This window comes from Callospermophilus lateralis, chromosome 8 (genome assembly GCF_048772815.1).
Source record: "Callospermophilus lateralis isolate mCalLat2 chromosome 8, mCalLat2.hap1, whole genome shotgun sequence".
Lineage (NCBI taxonomy): Eukaryota > Metazoa > Chordata > Mammalia > Rodentia > Sciuridae > Callospermophilus > Callospermophilus lateralis.
Window position 1 is genome coordinate 84,748,004 of NC_135312.1, and position 18,398 is coordinate 84,766,401.

The 18,398-nt window shown below is 33.9% G+C and overlaps 1 protein-coding gene across 5 annotated transcripts in view; it reads right to left on the reverse strand.

Moving 5' to 3' along the window:
* Positions 1-18,398, reverse strand: part of Sec24b (SEC24 homolog B, COPII component) — an 80,875-nt gene that overhangs the window by 7,770 nt on the left and 54,707 nt on the right. For all 5 annotated transcript variants that reach the window (XM_076864294.2, XM_076864293.2, XM_076864292.2 and 2 more), the window contains 11 exons: positions 15,148-15,250; positions 12,930-13,056; positions 12,176-12,285; positions 10,526-10,638; positions 6,171-6,289; positions 5,650-5,705; positions 5,201-5,407; positions 3,316-3,439; positions 2,782-2,940; positions 1,913-2,086; positions 979-1,089 (listed from right to left, as the gene is read on the reverse strand). In XM_076864294.2, the coding sequence (XP_076720409.1) occupies positions 979-1,089; positions 1,913-2,086; positions 2,782-2,940; positions 3,316-3,439; positions 5,201-5,407; positions 5,650-5,705; positions 6,171-6,289; positions 10,526-10,638; positions 12,176-12,285; positions 12,930-13,056; positions 15,148-15,250 (1,403 nt within the window). The remainder of the gene's footprint in view (positions 1-978; positions 1,090-1,912; positions 2,087-2,781; positions 2,941-3,315; positions 3,440-5,200; positions 5,408-5,649; positions 5,706-6,170; positions 6,290-10,525; positions 10,639-12,175; positions 12,286-12,929; positions 13,057-15,147; positions 15,251-18,398) is intronic.

An 18,398-nucleotide genomic window follows, 5' to 3' on the forward strand; every position in this document is an offset into this window, starting at 1 on the left:
AGGGATGGGGTTGTGGCTCAGCAGTGGAATACTTGCCTAGCATGTGTGAGGCCCTGGGTTTGATCCTCAGTACCACATAAAAAAATAAATAAGATAAAGGTATTGTGTCTGACTACAACTAAAAAATAAATATTCCAAAAAAAAATTGTGACCCCAGGCTGAGCATATATAGTTCAGTGGTAGAGTACTTGCCAGCATGCACAAGGCCTGAGTTTAATCCCCAGAACTACATAAAGAAGGAACTCTTTTAGTGCTATTATAATTAATTCTATTATAATTGTTCTCAAGTGAATAACCACTGTTTTCTCCTGGACTACATGGAAAACAGCAAGGCTCTTTTTATGTCTAAATTTATAAATAAGGAAAATTTGTTCAAACACTCAGTAGTTTATTAATTCCCTAATGGATTTTTAAAATTCACTAACAGTAAAATTTCTTTTTGACTATAGTTCTATGGTGGTTATGTGTCAAATGTATAGCCATATAATCACTACCACAATAAAATACACAAGAGTTCTATAACCCTAAAAATATCTCCCTATAGGCACCTTTGCAGTAAAACCTTCTCCCTGTCCCCAGTCCTGGTAACTATTGATCTATTCTCCACTAGATAATTTTCCCTTTTTGAATGTCACGTAAATAGAATTATATGGATGTGGTCTTTTGAGACTAGCTTCTTTCCCTCACCATAATGTCTCTGAGAATCATCATGTTATTAATCCAAGTAATGATAGTTCATTACCTTTCATACTGAGCTATACTCCATTGTAAAGATGTATCAGTTTATTCATACATTCATTAGTTGAATGGCATTTAGGTTTTTAAAGAACAGTCTTACTCTTCTTGAAAGTAAATGAAAATGCAAAATACATACTTTTTAAGTGAGAGAGTACAAAGCTTAAAAAAAAAAACAAACCCTCAGCTCCAATTTTTAGAATACAAAACTATATTTTGCCTGCTCCTCCCCTTTCTACTCACCCATGTTTGCTAGGAGGCAGATGGCAGCTTGTACATCTACTCCTGCATATACATCTGCTAGCGAACTTACCACTGGCAAACAAAGTGTATGCACTCTAATTCTGCGTTCACCTAGAGAAAATGGAGAATAACTGTCATTGTATAATTCATTAAGTTAAGAAAGAAATAAGGCAAACAGGTCAAAATCTTATTCAAATACTGGTTTGGCTATATTAAATTACCAATAGGATTCTGAAATGTAAAAATGTGTTTTAAAGAAAATTAAAAGACTCTCTAAGTCTGTAGATCATGAACATTATACTACATGTTGCACAGAGTTGAACATTAGACCTGATTTTATTTTAATGTCACTCATGCTAAATTATTCCCAATTCAAGCTGGGTGTGGTGGCACATGCCTGTAATCCCAGTAATTTGGAAGGTTGAGGTAGAAGGAACTTAAGTTCAAGACCAGCCTCAGCAAACTAGCAAGACTCTGACTCAAAATAAAAAATGAGAGGGGAAAAAAAAAAGGGTTGGGGAGTCACTCAGTGATTAAGCACCCTTGGGTTCAATTCCTGATACCAAAAATAAATAGATAAATCAACAAATTATACAAATAAAATAAAATATCAGAAAATGCAGATTGTCAAATAACAAATAAAGGCCTTAATTACTACATAGTTCATTTTATGGGGCAAAACAATACAAAGGATGGCATAACTGGATTTAGCATGAGGTGCTTATGAGAAACATATAGGATCCTACAAGTTTTCCACAAATTAAAAAAAAAAATGTATTATCTGAAGATTCAAAAGGAGAGTTAAAAAAAGGAGAGAAAATAATAGAACATATACTGGATTAATGCAAATTCCACTACTTCACAGTTTGAATTCATCTCCCCGCCATCCCCCAATCTACTGAAGAGAACATGAAAACATTTCAGATAACATTACCTTTGCTTGATGTATATAACAGGGCTGTTTGGAAGCACACTAAGGAAGTATCTGTCAAACTTTCTTCAATTGACAATTGCACTGCAAACCCAGCATCAGGATTGATATTGGCAAGGGATAACAAATCAGTGGAACGCACAAAGAAGTTTCCATGGAAAGTATGCATTGAAAGACCTAAGAAAGAAAAACCTGATATAAAAAGACGAAGTAACACCAGTATCTTCACCTCAAGCTAGTTTTGTTTTAAAGTTAAAGATGCCTCTGATTTTGAATCAAAGGTTAACTAGGCAGTAAGGTTGGAGTGCTGACAGAGGTTCTAAAATACTAATTAAAAAATCCAATGCAGGTTATATAAAAGTGAGACTATACGTTTTACTTGTATTGACACTTATCTTATTACCATGTTTCATGGGTGACCTGGAGACATAAACCTAATATATAAAACTAAATAATTCAGGATTACTGTACAACTCCTTTTAGATTTAAAATAAGGGATCATAGTCCTGTCAGTAAACAATCACATAAAATACCAATGAAACATAAATTATGTGTTAATAAAGGCAAGGATCCTTAAAGATTTCATTTAAGATCTTCCCTATTCCCCTAATTCTCCTCAAATCATTTGCAATATGGACTTTCTCTTAGGTTCTTCCTAAATAAACCAAAACATTATTTTTACCTACTTAGACAAATTATCTTAAAAAACTGCACAATGGCTACTCACAAATATATGTTGACTTAAAACAGTGTATAACCAAGTGGATCAAACACCAAGTTTTACAATGAACAATCATCATCACTGGTAGTCAATATATGAATGCTCACTCATTTTGATATATGTAATGTAAGGCAAAATTTGATATGCATACCTTTAGTACACCTTATTCTCATAACAGCTTCAAATCCAATTTTTCTTGTGAGATATCGTTTTAGGTCTTTTTGTAACTTTTCTGCCTGTGAAGGATTGTGAGTATGGTGGAAAGATGGATAATAATAGATGCACCCTGCAGAATACTTGGACATACAAGCTTTAGAGAGAAATACAGAAAGTATTTTCTTTAGAAGCAATAATATTCTACTTGTACAGTAGTACAGATGCTAATTATGAATATAAATAATAAGAAAGCTTAAGTTGTCAAAGTAAGAATAACATTTAAATCTGAGAAAACAAAAGTATTTACAAAATATACAATAAAGTTAAGCAGAATGGTACGGGAATCATATAAACAAAATACTAATGGCATTTCATATTTGTATGGGGCTTTAAAGTTTACTGATAATCTTCATATTTATCTAATTCACATGCTTTCCCCAAAAATATTGAGAAAGCTTACAAAGAGTTTGGATTTAATAATATACTAAAGTGTTTAAGTAAATAGATAACCATTACAACATATTCTTACCTAGAGAAGCAAGATCAGAATATTGTGAACTTAAAAGGAACAAATCTACCGCAGTTTGCTGTCCTGAGCAATCCAAAGCAAGTTTCTTATAAAAATCAGTTGCAGGGCCAAGATGTTGTACCACCTGAGCCAACAGATCATAAAGTAAGAGTTAGAGGGTTTTAACTATGCACATGTTTGTATGCATCTATTATAATTAAGGAAGAGGACATCTGCTGCCTCACTACCAAACTAATGAGTTTTTAAAAACAAGGTCTAGACAGGTGGCACAGATTTCCTATAACAACAGCTAATATTTATAAAAAGTTCTGTAGATACAAATAGCTAACAAATATATATATATAATGTTCAACATTATTAGCAATTAGGGAAATGCAAATCAAAACTACAATGAGATTTCATCTCACACCAGTCAGAATGGCAGTCATCACAAATAAAACCAGTAATAAATTCTGCAGGTGATGTGGGGGGAAAAAAACATTTACACTGGTGGTGGGATTGTAAATTAGTACAACCACTATGGAAATCAGTATGGAGGTTCTTAAAAAACTAGGCAAGGAACCACCATATGACCCAGTTATATATACCACTTGTCAGTATTTAATCCCTGAAGAATTTTTAAAATCATCATACTATAGTGATACATGAATACTCATGTTTATAGCACCGCAACTCTCAACAAGCAAACTATGGAACTAACCTAAGTATCCATCAGTGGATGAATGGATAAAGAAAATGTGATATATATGGAGTTTTATTCAGTCATAAAAAGGAAAAGAAAGGTGAAAGGTCAGGGTGGGGAATCTCATGAAAATCTAGGGAGAGCAGTAGAGGATGGGGGTCCAAGGGTGGGAGATGTGGAAGGAAGGAGGAAGTACTAGGGAGTGATACTGACCTAATTATATTGTTATACTGTGTGCATGAGGAATATATAACAACAAAGCTCAACATTATGTTCAACTATAATACACCATTAAAAATGTGAGGAGAAAAAAAAAGGGACTTTCTGTGCCAGAGATTTTATATAACTTAAATATATATTATACATAACACAATTCTCAAAGGGTTTTAATAATTTACCTTTAACAGATGAGAAAACTAGGGCAAAAGCCAAATAACTTTATCAGGCTTATACAGTTACTGAGTGGTGAATGCTAGATTAAAAATTCAAGAAATCTGATGAGAGTAAATGCTGTTAAATCAGTATTATGTGCTATTCTATAACACAAAAGTGTAAAAGGAAGGTCTGATTACTTGGCACCCAGCCGTTGAATAGTTAAATTAAGTACTTTCCCATTTACCAAGATGTATATATTTTTAAGAGTTTTAGGAACCTCAAATAATATTCATGAGAAAGGCCAGCTAAAAAATATAATATGTATTTATATATGATGCCCAATTATGCTTATTTGTTTGTATTAACAATGTTAATCTTGTTAGTGAGATTATTAGTTAATTATATATTCCTCTATTTTCCAGGTTTTATATAATAATAAGTATTATCTTTATAATTGCAAATGTTTTAGGATAAGCATGCTAAATTATAGCAAATCAGATTTAGTAAGTTTTCCCTTGTATAACAGAAAAGAACACAGGAGTCAGGAAATCATGCCACATCTTTACCATTAGTTATTTAACTTCTGGCAGGACACTTTAATCTGTTTCCTCATTTGTAAAATGAAAAGATTAGACTAAATGATTTCTAAATATTTTTGGCTTGCAAACAAATAAGAAGAATGCACTGCAACACAAAATAATTTGAGTTCCACTCTCTTGCTAGCTTATTACCATTACTAATGAAAAATAGAATAAAGAACAAATAATTATAGTCTGTAATAGGTAGAAAACACAAGGGGATATGACAGAGAAACTAAACATAAAATACCTTTGTACTTGACCTTTGATTAGGATCTTCTCTGGACTGCAGAAGCCCTGCACCCAAGGAAGGTAACTGTGTCTGAAATACAGACACACGGCCACCTGTTGGAGACATTAATTTAAAGGCAGCCTGAAGCGCAGGACCAAGGGCACTGTGTGTTTCTCTTGTATTGGTGAACATATTTGGTAATGCATTCAATAAGTCTTTTATAAGCTGGGAAAACAAAGATTAAACGTTGAATTACTGAGAAGGCAAGGCAATGTTCTTCTTTAAAACATTCCAGAGTATGGTATGTGTCACTACATCTCTGGGGACTATAGAAGAGTCAATAGACGTGTCACCTACCAATGCTTATTGTCTACTATTAATATATCAAGTAAACAAATATTAATATCTAGTAAACAGTGGAGATGACAAAAATACTTTGATGTTTTAAGAAAATAAATCAATCTTACCTCTTTACTTTCATAGAGATTCACAAGTAAACTATCTGGAGTAGGTAGAAAAACATCTACAGGGAAAACATAAAACAATGCATTATTAAATACATATACTCTGTACATACTATACATACATACACACATGTAAAAACGTATTTAGTAATATGTAAGAAACTTTAAAATATTTCCAAGAAAACTCTTTTTTTGTACCAGGGATTGAACCCAGGGACACTTAACCACTAAGACACATCCCAGCCTTTTTTAAATTTTTTGATTTGAGACAAGATCTTGCTAAGTTCCTTGAAGTCTCACTGAAATGCTGAGGCTGGCCTCAAACTTGTGATTCTCCTGCCTCAGCCTCCTGAGTGGCTGGGATTATAGATATGCACCACTGTACCCGGCTTCAAGAAAACATTTTAAAGCAAGTATCAAAATGGACCAAATTATCTCCATAGCATATGACAAGATGTACTGTTAAAGAAGCCTCCATTTCAAAGCCTGTAGTTAGAAACACTTTAATTTTGCTGACTGCTTACCATCAATATCAGATACAATCAACATTTGAGGCTGTGATAATCCTTCCTGTAAATTATAGAAATGAATAGTGCTGTCAAAGGTCATGAATCCTATTCTTGTCCGTGAATCTCCAGGAAGCCTAAAGATAAAATTATTGATAAAGATAAATTGACAAATGCTCAGTAACATTTTATTTTTTTAAAAAATAAAGAAATAGTAAGCCATATCTAAGGATAATTTTATAGGCAATAGAAAAATTATCTCAATCTAAACCCGTACATAAAATAGAAGAGGAAGGAGGAAATATTTTGTTTTCAGATGAAACCACTTATATGATTAGAATTTATAATTCAGAAAACTGAACTACATTAGTATTCAAATAAGGGGTAAACCAAAACTAAAAATGAATTTAATTTTAAAATGTAAAGATTTCTTGCTAACTTTTCTTTGAAACATACTCTTTTAAGTGAAAACATAATTTTTCAGTTCACATATTACAACACTGGATCCTTTTTAAGCCTTTTAAGGGTAGAACGACAAAAGAACACTTTTCAAGAAAAGGTTGAGTGCAATGCAAATTAGATCTCAATGTGCTAAATTTTAAACAAAAAACACAGTTAAGAACATTCAAACATTTATCTATCATCAATTACTAAAAATTTTTCTATTAGAACTGTTTCAAAAGGCAATGCCATGGAATAAAAAAGTAAATTACCATTTCATCATCTGTCAAGCTTCCCTTATTAATACCATGATGGATGCCTCATTTTATAGGTGCATATTTCAATAAGTACCACCAACTATGTTAACTGCAGTTATGTAATTTATTCTTTTAGCAATGCTTTAAAATACTTCTGAATATTATAATATGCCAAACTAGAATGTGCTTCAAAGCAAGAAGAATTCTTACTACTAAAGATGATCAATCAGGCTACTCAGTCTGCAAGGTAGGCTAAAAGAATTCCAGTGAACAGAAGGCACATATTTGGCTTACCAGTACTAGTCAAGATTTATGATGTCGCCAAACACCAATTTCCACTTTGAGATTTCTCTGGTCACTTATATTTAGGGTCATTTATTATCAGTTACTCGGAGATTGCTGACCCACCCCCCAAATCAAAATCAGCAGTTGAGCAGGAGCTGCTGCAGCATTAAACTCTTCTTTCTCAAAGATGTTTGCAGAACCCTTTCTAAAACTATGTTACTATACTGTTGCTGTCCTATTATCTTTACTATTCTTTTCTAATTTTCTTAAGTCTTCTATTTTCCATTGTAATCAAATGCAAATATTTTTAAAACACTTTCTATTGTCAATATTATCCTTTTGGTTTTGTAATCTTTTAATTTATAAAGTCACTCATTTTTGTCAGTGGCTCTTTCTTTTCTGAGAACAATATAGTTAAGTGGATTACTAGAACAAGAAGATGGAAGACAGCTTGTTCCATTACTCCATGAACAATTCTGGTATTGTGGTACCTCCAGAAGCATTATACCCTTGAGAGGAATTAAAATTTGGTGTTTACTAGAATGGAATCACCATTTGGACCCAGTTATCCCACTCCTCAGCATATACCCAAAGGACTTAAAATCAGCATACTACAGTGAAGCAGTCCCATCAATGTTTATAGCAGCTCATTTCACAATAGCTAAGCTAAGATGCCCTTCAACAAATGAATGGATTAAAAAAAAGTGGTGTATATACAGTAAATGAATGGAACTAGAGACCATCATGCTAGGTGAAATAAGCCAGTTACAAAAAAACCAAAGGCCAAATGTTCTCCCTGATATGTGAATCTAACACACAATGGGGGAGGGGAGCAAAGAAGAGAAGTTCATTGGATTAGACAAAGGGGAATGAAGGGAAGGTTACAGGGTTGAGAATAGGAAAGACAGTAGAATAAATAGGACATAACTTTCTTATATTCATGTATGAATACATGACCAGTGTAACTCTACATCATATACAACCACAAGAATGGGAAGTTAGCTGAGCGCGGTTCGATGGCACACACCTATGTATGAATACATGACCAGTGTAACTCTACATCATGTACAACCACAAGAATGGGAAGTTAGCTAAGCGCGGTTCGGTGGCACACACCTGCAATCCCAGTGGCTCGGGAGGCTGAGGCAGGAGGATCAAGAGTTCAAAGCCAGCCTCAGCAAAAGGGAGGCACTGAACAACTCAGTGAGACCCTGTCTCTAAATAAAATACAAAATAGGGCTGCGGATGTGGCTCAGTGGTCAAGTGCCCCTGAGTTCAATCCTGGGTACCTCCCACCTCAAAAAAAGAATGGCAAGTTATACTCCATGTATGTATGCCAAAAAACATTCTACTATCACATATATCTAAAAAGAACAAACAAACAAAAAAACAAAAAAACAAACTTCTTGTTAAAAAAGATCAAACATTTTTATTCAGTGTAGTCTTTTGCTACTTGGTGTTAAAGCTATTTCTGACATAAGCACTTGTGATTAAATAAGGTAAACATTTAAACCCATGATAAAAATATAAAAACTAAATTATTAACAAACTAAAGGCAAATCTTTCAATACATCTGAATTTTTAGAATCTTGAATATCTTAATAATGTCAGTTTCATTTACAGGTCAAGATTAGTGACATGCAGACCGTAGTGTCTACTTGTAGCATTTGAAAGACTCCCAAGTTCAAATAAAGATGGGGGAGAACTTTTTGGAATTACCCATTGTACTCCTGACAAAGTATGTATAAAGATATACTGTAGTGGGCTGGAGTTGTAACTGAGTGGTGGAGCACTTGCCTCGCATGTGTGAGGCACTGAACTAGAGGCTCAGCATCACATAAATAGATAAAATAACTAAGTAAAGGTATTGTGTCCATCTACAACTAAAAATACTAAAAATAAAACAAAACAAAACAAAAACCAACCAAAACAAAAAACAAAGAAAAAAACACCACTGTAGTAGTGTACCACTCTCATTAACAATCTTAAATCATTATCTCTTATGGATATTGGAATGAAAAAGAAATGTACAAACAACCTTGTTCCCAGAGAAATGTATAATTTTTAAAGCTAATTGAGGAAGTCCTTCACAATTAACATTGGTAGACACACAGGAAGGAATTATGAGCCACATATAAACTACTTAGCCTGTACTTTGTTCCTATTTCCACAACATGGTTGTTTACTAATGTGCTGAAACAAAAGATTGTCCTGGCTTCCTAACATATTTAGCACAAAATCAGTTCCCTCCTCCCTTTTCTTCAACTCATTCTCTCATTAGTGCAATAAAAAATAGCTTATGTGGGGCTGGGGCTATAGCTCAGTGGCAGAGTGCTTGCCTAGCATGTGTGAGGTTCTGGGTTCACTCCTCAGCACCACATACAAATAAACAAATAAATTAAAGGCATTCTGTCCATCTAAAAGTACAAAAAAAAAAAAAGTAAAATTCCATGCTCAGGCATAAATTATAGGTATATTTCTCTCATCTAGATTATTATCTTTTAAATTTTTTTGTTTGTTTAGTTATAGTTGGATATAATACCTTTGTTATTATTTACCTATTTTCATGTGGTGCTGAGGATCGAACCCAGGGCCTCACATGCCAGGCAAGCATTCTACTGCTGAGCCACAACTTCAGACCCCCTCCTCATCTAGATTCTTTGAAAAATCTTTTAAATTTATTTTTAAATTGTGAATTGACTAAACCTAGTTAATTAACATAGGTATTCCCTCATAAAGATATCATTTTTGTGGTGAGAATGTCTCAGATCTGCTCTTAAGTGTTTTTCAAGAATATATTGTTACAAATATAGACAGCATACTGTATGATAGATCTCTTGAATGTTCTCCTTCTAAGTGAAATTTTGTGTCTTTAGACCAAAATATCCCAACTCCACACCCCACTGACATCCTAGCCTCTGGTAACCACCATCCTACTCATATGAAATCAATTTTTAAATATTCCAAATATGAGTAAAATCATGTGGTATTTATTTATCTTTCAGTGCCTGCTTTATATCACTTAACATAATGTTCTTTCAGTTCAGCCATGTTTGATAATAGTCTCATATAGATTCTTGATACTCTGGCCAAGTTAGGCTTTCTGTGTTGGAATTCTATGGAATTTGACCAGAGTTCAGGTCAGCTAAGTAAGAGGGAAAACTAGACAAGATCTAAATTCTTTACTAAGTATTAAAATTTTTATGATTGAGGTTACCAAGTCATTAAATCATCATAACTGAAGTAGAAGGACCCTTATTCTATGGTAAACTCTTTTAGTTTACAGGAAAATACAAGGTTAACAAAACCAACACTTTAAATTAGTAATAAATACTTCACACTTACATATATTTACACAGACACGATATTATGAGCAAAAAAAATTCTTACTTGTCTAAGTTTTCTAATAGTGACTGGCACAAAATTGTCAAATACCCAGCTTCCACTGCATTATGAGATACATCTAAAACAAACAAGTAAACTGCAGGTTGAGGAGGACGAAGCTGAAAGAAAAAAAATAATGTAGTTTATTTAGTGGGTACAATCTATTCTTTTTTTTAATCACTATTACTGCTGAATATCTATTGAGTATATTATACCAAAAAACACCCAAATAGGATTGCTATTTATAAGCTCTTATGTGCTAATGAAAATGACATTCCTTCTTGCAAAATTCCCTGTAGATTAAGCGTGATTAGAGAGTTGTAATGGTTAAATAGATGGTTTAAATGTATTCCAGATAAGGAATGTTGGCTAAAATATAACCTGAAGACCTGCTGTTAGTACTAACTACTAGGTCACCTGGTAGTGGCCAAATTCCAGAGGTTAAGTGCTAAATATAAAGGAAATCCTTGTATATACATATTTATAAAGGCTTTCTCTTGTCATTGAGATATATACTGATGTATTTATGGGGACATAATATCTGATATTATCATTTAACATGATAAACTCTAGGGAAAGTGAAGGGGTAGGCTGGATGATAAATGAAATATATTTGGCAAAAAGTTGACAAATGTAGCTCAGTCATGGGTAAACAATAGTTCATTATACTATTTTCTCTTTTTAAAGTACGCTTAAAAATAACTGGTGTGGAAAGTTATAAAATGATAAATAACGTCTTTTTTTTTGAGGTGCTGAGGATTGACCCCAAGGCCTCATGCAAGCTAGGCAAATGCTCTACCACCAACTACACTACCAACTCGTAAAGTCTTTAAAAAAAACAAGTCAACCAAAGGTCATATGAATCATATGACAAAAATTAAAGATTTATTTCTTGCTTCACCACTTCAGTTAGATTAAAAACCTAAAACAGAGTTCAGAACATACTAAATTATAAAGGTAAAAAGCTGAAAGTAATCATAAGCAAGTTTAAATGGAAATAGACATGAGAACTATACCTAAGTCAGCACAGGCTAAATTAAAATAAAAGACTATAAAAATGACAAAAATAAAGATGGGCCAAGCACCAGGAATTTGCTGCTTATCAAGTGTTCCTGTTCACCTTCCTCCATTAGCAGACAATGAATTTGAATTTCTGCAGGCAATGAAGATTAGAAGATAGTTATTATAGATATATTAAAAACAAGAATATATTACAAAGAAGAAGAGCAAGGACTTAGGTAAAAAAATCATTTTTATAAGTGAAAATGAAGAATAAGATATAGAGTCAACATAATTAAAAAACAGAGTTTCCAATGGCATAATATATTCTTCTAGGAGCTCAAATAACATTTAGGAAGAACTTGCTAATTTTTAAGTAAAAACTTTCACCATTATTTAAAAAAATACTATGCATTAAAAACTTGGACAAAAATTCACAAAACATGGGCTGGGATTGAAGCTCAGTGGTAGAGCGACTGTCTAGCATGTGTGAGGCCCTGGATTCCAATCCTCAGTACCACATAAAAATAAATAAGTAAAATAAAGGTATTATGTCCATCTACAACTAAAAATATTTTTTTTAAAAAATTTACCTAACAGAAATCAAATGACCAATATAATTGTGTCCCATTACTAATTTTAGCCCGGAACAGTTACCATGTAATCTGAAGAAGCAATGAACTCCACAGTTGAATTCTGAACTTCTGGTCGTTTATGAGGTTCTCCATAAGATCGAGTGAGGGGGTTATACATAAATTCTTCAGGAACTAAACAAGAGATAGGAATCCAGTATGAATTCAGTAACATGTCTAGAATTAAACACCTTTATTATCACTGTCTGAGGATGTTTGCCAACAATTCTGTGAATATTTAATGATAACAATAAATTCTGTAAGCTGGCTTTAATAAAAACAACAACCAAAACCATATTTTCTGAAATCATGTGAAGAAACCAGTACACAGATAACTGGTTTCTCAGACTTGTTTCTTATTTATTATATTCTATGACATAGAAAACATCAGAAATGCAAATTTGAAAGCAATTATCATAGGGAGACCTAATATATGAGCATAGGGGGCAACAGACGTGATGCATGTGAGTGTCCACACACACTGGTAAAGGTGCCCCAGCTCACATTCTTGCCATTAAAAATAGCATCATAGTCTGGGGATGTGGCTCAAGCGGTAATGCACTTGCCTGGCATGCGCGGGGCGCTGGGTTCGATCCTCAGCACCACATAAAAATAAAATAAAGATGTTGTACCCACTGAAAACTGAAAATAAATATTAAAAAATTCTCTCTCTTTCTTTCTCTCTATTTAAAAAAATAGCATCAAAGTTGTTTTTAAAGCAATGAAAGAATTGACTAAAATGTTGAGAATAATATTAAGAAACATTTTAAGAATCTCACCATCATTAACTCTATAGCACAAGTTGCATTTCCATCTACGTTGATCAATGAAGGACACAAAGGGGTTGATGTATGTTCGACAAGATCGGCACCTCACAATGGTATTTGATGTTATTACTGGTAATTGCTGGAAAAGAAAATAAAAATGTTGTAGCAACAAAACACCTTAGGGAGAAACAGAACACCCACTGCTCTGCTCACACATAGAATAGAAACCAGAACTGTGTCTTTGTATGGTTTTATATTGAAGAGTATTATTACATTCAGTGATGAGCTGAGCAACATAAGCAATTGTCAAGTTTTCTCTCCTCTCATCACAAATCTTAATATGAAAACAAAGTCACACCAAATCTGATAAAATAACTAGCTGACAAGAAAACTTAGGCCAAGAAAATAATACAAGCTACAGTTCATCAGCTAGACTGAGGAAATAACAGTGAGAAAGAAACATATACCACGTAAGAAGGCCTTTGTCTGGCTGTTCCTGGTACTACTAGCTAGCAAGCAGTGCTTGGTGGACAGTGACAGCAGTCCTAATGAGAACTGAGGCCACAAGAATCCAAACACAATGTACATTAAATTAAAAAATGCTTAGTTTGGGAAAGGAACTTTATATTCAATGTAGAAATTAAGAAAATGGGAATAAATTAAGAGATCATAGCTTATTCTATATCTCTGAATTAACTTATTATTTCTTTTGTATTTTTCATTCAGAATTTTAAAAAATCTACACAAAAACATTATCTTTGTATTTAAGATTTTTTCACTTATACTGTTGTGTGCATATGTGTACATGCATATGAAACAGAGAGGAGAGGGGTGAAGGGGGGGAGGGAAAGACAGACCTGGGATTGAACCAAGGGGTACTCTACCACTGAGCTATATCCCCAGCCCTTTTATTTTTTATTTTGAAACTGGGTCTCTCACTATGCTACTGTGGCCGGCCTTGACCTCGTGATCCTCCTGCCTCAGTCTCCCAAGTAGTGGAGATTATACAGGTATGTACCAGCACGTTCAGCCCATATATGCTATTTTTATTACATAAGTAGCTACAGATGAGGTGTGAAAAAAAATCAGGAAATACAATTAACTGAAAGTGAGAAAATAAAAAAAGACCCATAATTCTATATACTAGAGAATATTATGTTAATATTTTAGTGCACGCACTTCCAGAAGATATCATATGTGGAATCTGTATTTAGACAACTACTCTTATCTATGGATATAGCAAATTGACTGTCTTGGCTTAGAGATAAAGGTTGTAATCATAGGTGATTAAATAGTATTTACTGAATGAATAAATTCAAGGTACTTATCACATAGAATTATTTCACTTTTTATTCACTTTGATCCATTCTGTACATCCTAGTAGAAAAGTAAGGTCCACAAGGAAGATGAGTGACCTTTGTATCTCCAGCATCTAGTATTAGATAGGCAGATAATAAGTATTTTTGTTTTTAATAACCGAGAGAAAAAGAAATCTGTAGCAATAGGAGGGGTAGAAAATCATAGTAGTAAAAAAGTGTGAGGGAGAATGCAATTTGTGAAGTAAAAATAAAATGTCTCTGGCTAATATTTTTTCTGAGGTTTTAAAAATGTAGTTTAAATACAACACATATGCATGAAATACCTGAAGCACATGTAAAAATCTAGCCAGCTATGCATTAAACCAAATGGACTGCAGAAACTTAAACAACACATAAATTTTAACTCAACACAACCTGAAGTGTTCAGATTTTCCCATTATTTGCTTAATTTAGAACAATTATATAGTTCTCTTCTCTAACTGGAAATCACTTTAATAAAGAACTCATAAGATTTAATCTGCCTTTTACTTCCAAAATGACTAATCTTTCAAAACACACTTGGGACTTTCCATCAGTTATAGAAAACTTTACTATACAAAGAGGGAATCACTTCTTATACTGTATTCACAATAAAAACATCACATAGATTTGATTAATTACATGTATTTATAGTACTACATATAACGATTTGTTTCTTCATGTGGGTAAGGTCAATGATGTGATCAGGGCTTAGCTTAGGGTATGATACAAAGCAGTTGCTCAGAAAATGTTTGTTGACTTGAATTGGCAGAAATGATTATTTCTAACTCCAAATAAACAATGATGAAAACTCTTAAGAAAATATAAAATTTGAATACCTTGTACATAAGCACTTGTCATTACTCAAAATATTTTAAAATATGTCACTTTACCGTTAGGTCTCTGAAGGGATGTAACAACAATCCTAAGGGAAGCTTAGCTTTATTCAGTATAGCCTGAGTCTGTGGAATATTTGTCAAAGTACACCGAAATGAACTGCAAAAAACAAACAACATGGAGGACATAAGCTGTTAGGAAAAAAATACGATGAAGTAGATGGGATAATTAAAAACATTTAAGGGCATATCTGAAAATCATTTGAGCATGTTATTATAACTAAAAGCAGTGTTCTGGAGATAACTTGGTGATATAGCACTTGCCTAGCATGTGTGAGGCACTGAGTTCAATTCCCAGTATAGCAAAACACTAAAATGAAGCAGGGAGGTCCCAATTACTTTAAACAGGCATATATGTAATAGATGTCAAAAGACCTAAATTAAGGAGTCAACATTTTCATGGTGGCAAAACAAAACACATTCAGGAAAAAAAAAAAAAAAAACACGAGAGCCTATTATATTAGCCAGTAGGACATGAACAAAAAGCTCTAGGAAACATGAATGAAAAGCCAGACTTTTGTCTCTAACAATGCTGTTCCTGCTTCACTGTCCCCCTTTCACCTGACTAGACCGTCACTCTTACTACAGGACTCATAAAAGTTATCACTGTTTCTGAATACTCCTTTGCCTCTTCACCCCCCATATCAGAAGCAAAGACTTCTTTCTCTGCTCTGAGACAGGCTTAAGCTTCAGTGCTATCAATTAGTCTGATTTGCCTTGGTTGGCTGTGGACTTCCTCTACCTTCTGCTATTTCCTTCACAGAATGATTGCTTACAAGTTAGTGAGTTATAAGTTAAAGTTAACAGAGAAAGAATCAATAAAGGAACAGCCAAAGAAGTAAGCAGCAGTGGAAACCAGAAAAGGTATTTAAGAAGAGCAGAAAACATTGTGTAGAAAGATCTATCTACTCCAGGCTTAGCCCTGTTCTCCAAAAATGCCAAGCTTATTCCCACTTCAGGACTTCCTTTGCTGGTTGGACACCTTGGAACAATCTTCCCAGAAGTCCTGTGGCTTGCTGTCTCACTCCATTCAGACCTGTACTCAAATGTTATCTCTTTGTGAAAACCTAATTACAGACTTCTCAGCTAAGACAAGTACCCTCTAGCACTCACATAATCCTGTGTTTCACTAATATAAGTTCTCTAATTCCATGAGGATCAGGAACTTTGCTTATTTACAACTCTATGCCAAATACATGGAAACAGTGACTTGGTATTCAGTAAATATTTATTGAATTGATGATTTATCTTAATATGTAGGTACTATTATTACAGGTTTGAAGATTTTTAACCCAAAAACATGAATTCTAAAATACTCCAAAATTTGCAACTTTGAATAAAGATGATACTTAAAAAGTTGCAGATACTGAAGAATTTAATTTTTGGATTAGGGACGCTGGAGCAGTAAAGTCTGTGCAAATACTTGGGTCCACAAGTATTTGGATAAGATATACTTAACCTGTATTCCTGTTTTATAGTTGACAATACTGAGACTTTGAGAGGTTAAAAAAGTTGTTGTACTGTATTGTAGCTACCCACGTACTAGTGGAACCTCAGTAAGAACTTAGGTTTGTCCAATTTAAAGCCTGTGCTCCCAATTACTTATTCTTATTTTGATAAGAAATATTAAAAAAACACATAACCAAGCAGGAAACATATACACCACTCCCCTACCTATGGGATCTCTTATACATATACATACTTTATTTATCTACTTAAGAAAAGCCTAACCTTTCATAATACAAGGCCATAATCAACATGATAGTAGCTTACACTCAAAAAGATGGGCAGGTGTTGTCAGTTTCTAATCCAAGATGCCCTATGCTTTTATAGAAAAGATTGTAGCACTGCTTTAGTCACTGATGGGTGTTGGTGATAGCATGAGGTATGAATGAGAGGCGAGGAAACCCTCGAAGAAATTTCACTTTGTTTTCAATATTTGAATTCAATACAAGACTTTGGTGAAAGAGGAGTTTTTTTTCCCCCCTGCAATGCTTGGAAACTACTGCTTTAAGAAAAGGAAAATAATGGTTCTAAAAGAGAGAACTCATTTTCCTAACCCAAATACAAGGAAGAAGACAATGATGTTCTGTGAATCAGAGCTTACTTTGTGAGGCAAAGAAATCCAGAGTAAGAGGATGTCTTCTAAAAATGATCTGCCCCTGCCCCCCCGAAATGATCTGGGCCAGAGGAATAACCTATTCTCAGAAGCAAGAACATCTGATCTAGGAGGTGGCCTGGGAGGCCCCGAGACAGGAGCTAGATGGACTATCCACACAGACAAATCACCAAGACTTGGAGGCTGCCACATATAGTCTGCCAGCTAAACTTCTCTAGGAGTTAAGGAAACATTGGATGAAGGAAGTTCAAGTTTAAATTCAGGCTGGATCAATAAGCCTGGTTGTTAATGGTCTTCATATTCTATATCGAGTAGGAAAAGAAAAATCAGAAATAAACCTTATCTAATCTATTCTTGGGATTTCACAAGTAAGGTCTGTTTCCTTTTCAAGCTAAGCCTGAAGAAGGGAATAAAATTTTAAATATTCCAACTTACTAAAAAATATCAGAAGTTAGTACTGACAAACAGTGGTGAAAAAGAGATTTAAGAAAAGAAAAACTCCAGTTACATTTGGATTACTGAAACCCTTCATTCAAAAACAGATAATTTGCCTCACATTAGATGATGGGGGAAAGGGATAGGTTTAAGACAGAGATGGGAAGGGGAAGAGGTAACTCAGATAATTTAAACTAAATTTTACATCTATTTCTATACAAAGTGAAATAAAAAAGTCCACATGAACTTCCAGTCAGGAAGTTAATGCCATATTACTTTTACCTTTTTTTCAGTACTGGGGATTGAACCCAAGGGTCCTCTGCCACTGAGCTACATCCCTACCCCTACTTTTATTTAAATTTTACTTTGAGACAGGATCTCACTAATTTACTCAGGCTGGCCTGGAACTTGTGATCCTCCTGCCTCAAAATTTCAAGTAGCGGGGCTGGGATTGTGGCTCAGTGGTAGAGCATTCGCCTAGTGTGGGCAGGACCCAGCACCACATAAAAATAAAGGCATTGTGTTGTGTCCACCTACACCTAAAAAAAATAAATACATATTTTTAAAAAAATTTTTTAAAAATCTCAAGTAGGTAAGATTACAGGCATGTGCCATCAGCTCAGCTATTTTTACTATTTTTAAAAGTCATACAATGTTTTCATTAAGGTATATTACATAAAGAAAGATTATAAAA